Here is a 10,000-nt window from a genome sequence, read left to right on the forward strand (position 1 = left end):
TTTATTATGGAAAGTAAAAACTTCTCAGGCTCAGAGCTTTGGGACAAATATAGCTGTTTCAAAATTCCTGTTAGTGTTTTTATTTCTCTGGTAAAATGTGATGATTTTTAGACATGAAACACGAGGAACAATCCTTCAGTCCTCAGCACCAGCACCAGCACCAGGACCACCATCACCACCACCACCATCACCACCACCACCATCACCACCACAACCACCCGCACAACCACCATCATCAGCACCACCATCACCACCACCAACACCAACACCATTACCATCACTATCACCACCACCACAACCACCATCACCACCACAACCACCACCATTATCACCATCACCAGCACCACCACCAACCCAAAACAAGCACCACCACCACCACCACAACCACCATCACCACCACAACTACCATCACCACCACAACTACCATCATCACCATCACCAACACCATTATCACCATCACCAGCACCACCATCACCACCACAACCACCATCATAACCACCACCACTACCACCACCACCACCACCAATATCAATTCAATTCAATTTAATTCATGTTTATTTTTGTGGAGCTTTTAATAATGAACATTGTCTCAGAGCAGCTTTACACAGATAATGTGGTGATAAAAATGAAGATGTTCTTTATAAGTGTAAGTTTGTCCCTGATGAACAAGCCGGTGGAGACTGTGGTGAAGAAAAAAACTCCCCGAGATGGCAAAGGAAGAAACCTTCGAGAGGAACCAGACTCAAAAGGGAACCTCATCCTCATCTGGGTTCCACCAAATGTCCATTTATTGCAGTTATACAATGTTGCGGTGTGCAGTGATGGAGATCAGAGCAAACTGTAGTCCTGAGTCAGTGTAGCAGACTGTTGACATTAAACATCATGAGGTTTATTTTTTTCTATCAGCACAAATGTGTTCCTGATGCTTGTTCATACATCATCTTCATCATACTCACCATACATCATCATTCATTTTTCCTCAGGAGATAAGTGAGAACCCTCATCTTTTTGTTGAAGGCATCAGTTCTCATGACCTGAATCAGGGGGATGTTGGAAACTGCTGGTTTGTTGCAGCTTGTTCCTGTTTGGCTCTAAAACCAGACCTGTGGCAGAAGGTCAGTCTGAACATTACACTTTATCTCTACTGGAATGATGTGATTTTATTTTTGGCTCAAGGGCTTTTTTTTTTACCCCTTAAAGTCCATTGGGTATAAGTGTGGATCAGATCATGTGTGGAAAACCACCTCCTCTCGCTTTAGTGCAAAAGCAATTTGCAAGTTTATGAGTTTATCTTTTCAGAGAGCTGCGTTCACCCTGAGGAACAGTAGGCGTGCTGTTTTTTCTCCCATTATGTGAGATGTTTCTTGCTACATGTGGGATCTGGAAAATGTTTAGTTTATGAGATCTATTATAAAGTGTCTGCTGTAGTGTTGAAGATTGATGTAGTGTTCGGGTTGATGTTATTAGGAAGGAGGAGGTTTCATATCTAGGATGTGATTGGACTTGTGGAACATAACATGCTTTACATTTCTACAGTTCACAGCTACATTTTCTTTCTAATTCACAAAAAACCTCTACCTCTGTGCCCAGTGCTGCTCAGTGGTCAAGGATCATGAGAATTATGAGGTGTGATGGACTTTACCTGTACCTGATATTTGGATTGGAAAAACTAATTCAATCAGATTGGATATTTAGGGATTTACGGATATTTAACTTCTGTGTCTTGATTTGATTTGTTAAAAGAGTCGTATCGAGTAATTTGTTTGTGATCACTGATCAGGCTGGTTGCATTGAATGTGCTTGATTCACTAAAACGAAGCAGTTCATCAGAGTCGTTTGTTTAGATTACGCTTTAAAAGAAAGACGAGATTTCTTGTTATTATTTACGGGTATTTATTTATTTTTATCACATTATAGCTGCTGTTAACCAGTCGAGGAAACTGATTACATTTTCTAGGGTGGCAGTTGCCACTCTGTGCCACCCCTGTAGATCCGCCCCTTTGCACACTAAAGTAAAACCTGGAATTTAATCTGGAATTTTTTGAATAATTTTCTGTTAAATCATAATGTCACAAGAGTTTTTGGTCATCAGGTTATTCCAAACTGGAAGGAACAAGAATGGGATCCCAAACATCCAGAGCGCTATGCAGGAATATTCCGCTTTAATTTCTGGATATTTGGGGAGTGGACAGAAGTGGTTGTGGACGACCGTTTGCCCACCATTAACGGGAAACTGATTTACTGCCACTCCAAATCCAGCAACGAGTTCTGGAGCGCTCTGCTGGAGAAGGCATATGCCAAGTAAGCATGAAAATGATCTACAATACAAGCAGCAACCATTTCTACCTGCATGGTGATGTTCCACAGGGGTGTACACTGAGTCTATCATCATTCTGCTTTCTACTAAAGTCCACCTTCTGGTCCACAAAGCAATATTTGTTGATCAAGAACAAGAATAATTTCTTCATAGCTGACATGATGGTGTGTTTGTAGATTGTCAGGCTGCTATGAATCTCTCAGTGGAGGAAATACAGGAGATGCTGTGGTGGATTTCAGTGGAGCTGTAAATGAACCTCTCAATATGGAAACAGGAAACTACCGCACTGACCCCAAAGCCAAGGACAAACTGTTCTCAGATCTGCTCGAAGTGTACGAACGTGGAGGCATCATCAGCTGCTCTATAGCGGTCAGTAAGGTCTAATCTCGCTTTCGGTCAAATCTTTGGTGTCTGATCTAATCCACAAAGGGTTAGTATGGGTGCAGGATTTTATTCCATTCAAAAGTCCACTGAAAGTAAAGATCAGTTGATTTTAATCAGATGTGGCTCCTGCTTTACTGGAAGGAGAATCTGCTCCCACACTGGCCCTTTATAGATTAGATCAGACACCCCTATTCTAATCTATCTAATTATAGCTATGGATACTCTGGTATATATATTCAATGTTCCACTAACAGAACTATACAATTTTTGTTAAGTTCTAAAATGGATTTCGTTGAATGGGGAATTGGTGGAGATTTATTGTGAAGTCTCTGAAAACTGTTCTTCTCATGTTTCCTCTCAGGCATCTCCTCACGAACGAGAGTTACGTTTGGCAAACGGTTTGGTCAAAGGTCACGCATACTCTGTGACAGAGGTGAAGAGGGTACGACTGGGACACGGCTTCCTGGCCTTCTTCAAGAACGAAACTATCCCTCTAATCCGCATGAGGAACCCCTGGGGGAAACATGAGTGGAACGGAGCCTGGAGTGACAGGTGAGAATGAGAAAAGAAATTAAGTGCAAACCTTCACATAAAGTTCCCTGTTTGGTTGCTTTCATGGAAGGTTTGAGATGATATTTCCGTTCTTATTGTAGCTCAGAGGAATGGAAGAAGATTGGGAATTCGGAGAGGAATAATCTGGGGATCACTGTGGCAGATGATGGAGAATTCTGGTCCATATTTTTTTCTCATTTCTTAGGAACTCCTTGTAAACATTCTGTCCACCAGGAAAGGACACCAAAAGATATCAGTCTCCATGTAGCACTGAAGATTTGGAAATAATTTGTTGTTCTTCAGGATGTCTTTTGATGACTGGTGTAAGAACTTCACCGAAGCAGATGTTTGTCGGTTGATAAATACGAGTAAGCTGAGTGTCCAGAAGAGGTGCCATGAGGTGGTGCATTTTGGGAATTGGACAAAACACTCAGATCCTCTGAAGAACCGGTGTGGGGGCTGCATGAACCATAAGCAGACATTCCTACAGAACCCACAGGTACCATAACTGTCCTGATACAAAACCTTAAATTATCAACATAATATCCAGAGTATCACCATAATCAGGCCATGAGGTAGACTCAAAATCTTGTAGAACCAACAGGTATTTCCCTCTTCTTCAGAACATAGATATCACCACAAACACACACACACACACACACACACACACACACACACACACACACACACACACACACGTGCACACACACACACGTGCACACACACACACGCCACACACACACACACACACACACACACACACACACACACACACACACACACACACACACACACACACACACACACTCAATTTTCCTTTTGTTTGTTCTCCCAGTTTGTGTTTGATATCTCTCAAGATGAAGAAGAGCTGTTGGTGTCACTTCAGCAGAAAGACATGAAGATTCACCGAGCTCGTGGTGCGGGTGAAAACCTCACCATTGGATTCGCCATCTTTAAGGTACCAGAAAGTGTGTTTTTTGTTTCTCTTTTCCTGGGTGACCACAGAGTTTTGCTGGTAGTGGTGAGAAAAGTGCAAAAGGAGAACCAGGATAAACAGGTTGTGGGATTTTGCATATTCTCCTCATTTCCATGTAGATTTCCTCAGGCTTCAGGGTTTGGTCTACACCCCTAAAACATGCAGATGGATTGACTAAAATACACTGAATGTGTGTGTGTGTGTGTGTGTGTGTGTGTGTGTGTGTGTGTGTGTGTGTGTGTGTGTGTGTGTGTGTGTGTGTGGGTGTGTGTGTGTGGGTGTGTGAGTATATGCATAAGTGTGTGAGTGTGTTTGTGTAATCATTCTTGCTGCTTAGTGTTTCCAAGTATCTGCCATGAAGGTCATGGAGCAATCTAGAATGCTTGCTGAAGGTGTCATGAACTCTTGCTGGTTTCTTTCTCACGTCTCTGCTGGTTTTTGATTATTATTAAGTTATTATTCATCTTTCCTGTCTTGTATTACTGATGTGGTATTTCCTGCATTTGGCTGAATGTTTGAATTTGAACAACAGATTTGTCTTTTTTAACTTTTAACCCAAAAGAAAAGTCTCACTGTGTTTGGATTCACAATCTGATCCCACTGATGAGTGTCCTTATGTTTATTATCGTATATTATATATATATATATTGTGCACTGCAAAAAATATTCGTCTAAATATAAGAAATAAATGCATTTAAGGAGATGAGAAACAAGTCAAATGAGATAATTACACTGGGAAAGATCTCTTATATAATTCAATAAGAAAACTTATCTAGGCTTTAAAAAAAAGAACTAAATGCCTTAAAATAAACATTAAAACTTCTATTCCAAGCAGCTGATTTAGTCTGATTAACATAAAACTCGCTTGTTAATACTTTTCTCAAACAGTGTAAAATCAAGCTCATGCACAAAAAAAGCAAAATCATTACTTGCTGCAAAATAATAAAAATAACTTTAAGCTTTGACTAAGTAAGAAAAAAAATAATGATCTTAAACCATAATCTCACACAATCTGCTCTGTATAATATTTTATTTTTTAAATAAATTATTATACCTGAAATAGGATTGTAATCTTGAATAAACCAATTAGTTTGTTTTAAATTTTGACTGAACTGTACTTCCTACTGAAAATCTTGAAATGTATTTATATTGACTGTATAAAACCGTATAACAATGATTTTGTCGATTTTGTGGACTTATATCAAAAGTGTAGAGACGTTATGAACGTAGTAGAGATTCCTGGTGGATCTGACTCGTGCAGCTCGGTGGTACAATTAGCTTGTTTTGTTAGCTAGTGCTGAATAGCATCAGAACTACAATAAGTACAGACTGTGTGCTTCTCTCCCAAAGCCAACAAACCTTCAAGGATAATTTACTGGAATTTTGGCTTTTCTAAAGGGAAAATGTCTCTTCAGATTCAGATGAGAAAATTAGACACAGAAACATTAATGGCTGTGTTACATTTTGGCAAAGTTCACATCATAACAAAATAAATATCTGTGAAGAGATGTAATTTTTCCTCCATAACAGCACGCTGGGAAAAAAACCAGATCTTGGGAAATCATGTTCTGGATCATCAGATTACATGAAGCAGGAGTGAGGAGATGATGAAGTTTAATTTGTTAAATAAAATGTAAAGAAATGTCTGAAATATGTCCACAAAAAAAACTGTAACATGAATATTGAGCATAAATTCGATTGTGAGAGACGACAAAAGGATGTTCTTCACGTTTATTTCATCAGGTGGAGCTGAACAGGAAGTACCGCATGCATGACATTATCACACAGCAGAACGTCGCCACGTCCACGTTCATCAACTCACGCTCTGTATTCCTGAGGAAAGTTCTGCCTAAAGGTCGTTACGTCATCTTCCCTTCCACCTTCACACCCAACGTCCTGGGAGACTTCATGCTACGAGTTTACACCAATCAGGATGCAGGGTGCAGGTACGAATTATAATACACACGCACACGCACACCCACAACCACACCACACCACTATCTATCTATCTATCTATCTATCTATCTATCTATCTATCTATCTATCTATCTATCTATCTATCTATCTATCTATCTATCTATCTATCTATCTATCTATCTATCTATCTATCTATCTATCTATCTATCTATCTATGTTTCTTTCTTTCCCATGTATGTGTTCTTAGCTGATTTTAAATTGTTTTATGTCCTTGTTAGTTTTTTTTTTTTGGGTTTATAGAAAAGGTTTTTTTGTATTTCTTTATATATTTATTTGTATTTATTTTTATATTTTATTGTATAACTATATATTATTTATTTATTTTTTTTTTTACAAAGGAGAGCTTTTTAATGTTTTAATGTGCTTAAAGATTGTTCTCTCTCTGTGTGTGTGTGTGTGTGTGTGTGTGTGTGTGTGTGTGTGTGTGTGTGTGTGTGTGTGTGTGTGTGTGTGTGTTTTAGAGAGCTGGAACTGGATAAACCCCATGTGAGCTGCTGGTCTTCACTCCGTGGTTATCCTCAGCTGGTAACTCAGATTTACATTCACCGAGCAGAAGGACTGGAAAATCAGGACCGGAGTGGAGGTTTGTGTGTGTGTGTGTGTGTGTGTGTGTGTGTGTGTGTGTGTGTGTGTGTGTTTGTGTGTGTGTGTGCCATGTGTACAGCTGAAGGTCTAAGCAGCCATTTTGATGACATCATGATCAGTTTCTTATTGTCTTAGTGTTATTTTGGTAATAATAAGTTAGGAGTGTTAGTCATCTTGTACACAGTCGTGTTTGACGCCTGTTCTTCTGTGCAGTTTAGTCCACAGTGCCACCTGTTGACCAAACTGCTGCATTTTCTCTGCTTTAACATGATGCTGGTTTTTTTTTAATGCTTTATGTTTATGACGACCACATGATCATCTGTCTTTTTAGTTGATTTACAATGTTGTGAAAAGCAGCATTAATGTTAAGAAAGAAAAAGAGCGATGATTAAATAAATACAGAAACCAAATTCAAAGAAAGGTTTTTATTGGTCACACTTTCATCCCAGTGCAGTGAAATTCATTTCTTTACATTTCTCAAATACCTCAATTAACCTTTGTGTGTGTGTTGGTGTCATGTTCAGGTGCAGATCCCTACGTCATAATTTACTGTGAAAACAATTCGGTCCAGTCTCTGGTTCAGAAGGACACGCGAGAGCCGATGTTCGACACCCGAGCCGTGTTTTACAGAAGGAAACCACAGAAACCGATAACAGTCCAGGTGAGATTCTGCTGAGGAACTGCTTCATATTACACCATTATATGAACCTCACGTGCACCTCACCATGACTGAACCCACAACTAGAAACTCAGTGTTATTGATGTTCACAAATTAGCTGGACGTTCCTGAATCCCTCAGGAAATCTATGAGATGAATTTGCTGCTACATTCGTGGTGTAATGGAATGAATTAGCTACGAGTGCTAGATATCAGGAAATGAATTGTTTATCTGGATTTGTTTAATCCCTGTCTTAATCTTGATCTCCCTGACATACATTGAGAATTTGAGGAAAATCTGAGAATGTCAAAATTTCACCAAAAAAATAAAATCAGTAAGTCTTTTTGATATTTTTGGATGAAAAATGTGACCTTCTCAAATTTCCAAATTCACAGGATGCATTAGGGAGATCATGACTAAGATTAAGGTGGAAATATTTTTCCTTTCTTACAATCCAAAGCTGAGATCTGACCTCCTTTTTTTTTCCCTGGATGATGGTCATGATGCCCAGTAAAAAAGAGAGGAGCTTAGATCTCAGCTTTGAAGTGTAATAGAAAAAAATCTAAGTGCCCCCTGTCCTAGTCTTGATCTTCCTGACACACCCTGAGAATTTGGGGAAAATTCTAGAACATCAAAATTTCACCAAAAAAACTATCAATTCAGTAAGTCTTTGTGAATTTTGGTTGAAAAATTTGACGTTCTCAGATTTACCCAAAATTCACACATAATGTTAAAGAGATCCAGATCAATATGGGGATGTACTTAGTTTTGTCCTGTTACAGTGTAAGATGGAGATCTGAGCTTTTCTGTTTTTTACTGGTACAAGCATCACGATCATCTTCTAGTAGAACAAGATCTCAGCTCTCAGCTTTGGTGTGTGATAGAACTAAACCAAGTGTACCCCTTTTTAAATCTGGGATTTCCTAACGTACTGTGTGAATTTGGGTAAAATCTGAGACTGTTGAATGTTTGGGTGCACTTACATTTTCTCTGTCACAATTCTAAACTGAGATCTGAGCTCCTCCCATTTGCACTGGGACAGGGGTGTGTCTAAGCAGCATATAAAACATTGGTGATCAGATCTTCTTCTATAATGATGAATATCTTCAGAACAATAGAATCCTGTACTCTGCTGCAGATTACTGGACTGGAAAAAGATCATGAAGCCCAGAAACCATGGAAATGGGAAGAGCTCATGAATTTCTAGGTGAAATTTTGATGTTCTCAGATTTCCTCCAAATTCACAAAGTACATCAGGGAGATCGAGAATAAAACAGGGGTGCATTTATTTCGCTCTCTGACTCTCCAAACAGGAGATTTGAATGAAGATATACGTGCAGGAAAAATGGCTGAACATTGTGAACACTAGGGGGTGCAATGAGGAAGCTGGATCAAGTGTTTACTCTGGATCACTTTTTAGCACTAAAGCATTGTTCTTTATTCAGCATTTGCTAAGTGTGTGTGTGTGTGTGTGTGTGTGTGTGGGTCCAGGTCTGGAACAGTAATGCTGTAAAGGATGAGTTTATGGGTCAGGTGGTTCTTCCAGCGTCTCTGAAGGATTCTACAGACCCACAGACACTGAAGCTGAAACGAGGAGCATCTCCAACATCTGAGGACATGCCGGGGACCATCAGCGTCCGAGTCGTGACGTTCAGAGAGCTCACAGCCATGTAGCACTGACACACACACACACACACACACACACACACACACACACAGCAAAAACACACTGCTATAACACACTACTATTCACACTGGTTTCACAAATCTTTCTTTGTAAAATTTGGAAATTACCAGTGAGGTTTATTCCCAAGAGTCGAATCTTTTCAGATGTTTTGTTTAATAAAAAATTAGGGCTTTCAAAATAAACGTTAACACGTTAATGCAAATTAATTTTAACAGCATAAATTATATTAGCGTGCGATTAATGCAGCGCACATTTCTGTTTGACAAATTTTATTAAAAATATAAATAAATAAAAATCAAAAACTTCAACACAACACATTTATTCACAACATCCTTTCTTTACTCAGATATATATAAAAAAAATAAAATAAAATGATAGCAATCTCTACTGAAATCTTTTTTTTATTCACTTAACATTTGTTTTACTGATGCGTCGAGTCTCCAAAATCTGCCATGACGCACAAATCCGGCAATTAAAACCGTCCGTGTGGAAACATAGCAAAAGTTGCATTTGGTGTCCTGATGATTTACGTAATTTAAAACCCAATAATTACTTCAGAGCTTTTACAAGAATATTTTGTCTTCTTGCTCTATGTTGAGTTCGGTTTTACTAATAATAAACATATATTTGCATAAAGCGTCAATATTTGTCCATGTTGATTAGAGTATTAAAAACTTTAAAAGTATTAACTAAAGGTACATTTAGAACAAATACAAATGTGTGATTAAGTTGCGATTAATCAGGAGTTACCTCACGACAATCATGTGATTAATAGTGATTCAATATTTTCATTGATTGACAGCCCGAATTAAAACATTGCTTTTGCTCGAAAATCAAATTCTTCAGATCAAAACTCCGATCAGT

General features: G+C 38.7%; 1 protein-coding gene across 6 annotated transcripts in view; it reads left to right on the forward strand.

Moving 5' to 3' along the window:
- The window catches only part of LOC310720587 (calpain-5-like), a 14,917-nt gene that overhangs the window by 2,944 nt on the left and 1,973 nt on the right, over positions 1-10,000 (forward strand). For 5 of the 6 annotated variants that reach the window (XM_083531309.1, XM_083531311.1, XM_083531310.1 and 2 more), the window contains exons 3-13: positions 984-1,115; positions 2,093-2,301; positions 2,494-2,686; positions 3,063-3,253; positions 3,355-3,432; positions 3,557-3,752; positions 4,089-4,211; positions 5,973-6,175; positions 6,668-6,789; positions 7,316-7,452; positions 8,941-10,000. The exon at positions 8,941-10,000 is cut by the window's right edge and continues 1,973 nt beyond it. In XM_083531309.1, coding sequence (XP_083387435.1) covers positions 984-1,115; positions 2,093-2,301; positions 2,494-2,686; positions 3,063-3,253; positions 3,355-3,432; positions 3,557-3,752; positions 4,089-4,211; positions 5,973-6,175; positions 6,668-6,789; positions 7,316-7,452; positions 8,941-9,123 — 1,767 coding nt within the window. In that variant the 3' untranslated portion in view covers positions 9,124-10,000. Of the gene's footprint in view, positions 1-983; positions 1,116-2,092; positions 2,302-2,493; positions 2,687-3,062; positions 3,254-3,354; positions 3,433-3,556; positions 3,753-4,088; positions 4,212-5,972; positions 6,176-6,667; positions 6,790-7,315; positions 7,453-8,762; positions 8,829-8,940 lie in introns of those variants that run through there. The other variant, XM_083531314.1, reaches the window with a different exon arrangement.

The sequence above is a fragment of the Silurus aristotelis genome, assembly GCF_946808225.1.
Source record: "Silurus aristotelis genome assembly, chromosome: 26".
In the NCBI taxonomy this organism is placed as follows: domain Eukaryota; kingdom Metazoa; phylum Chordata; class Actinopteri; order Siluriformes; family Siluridae; genus Silurus; species Silurus aristotelis.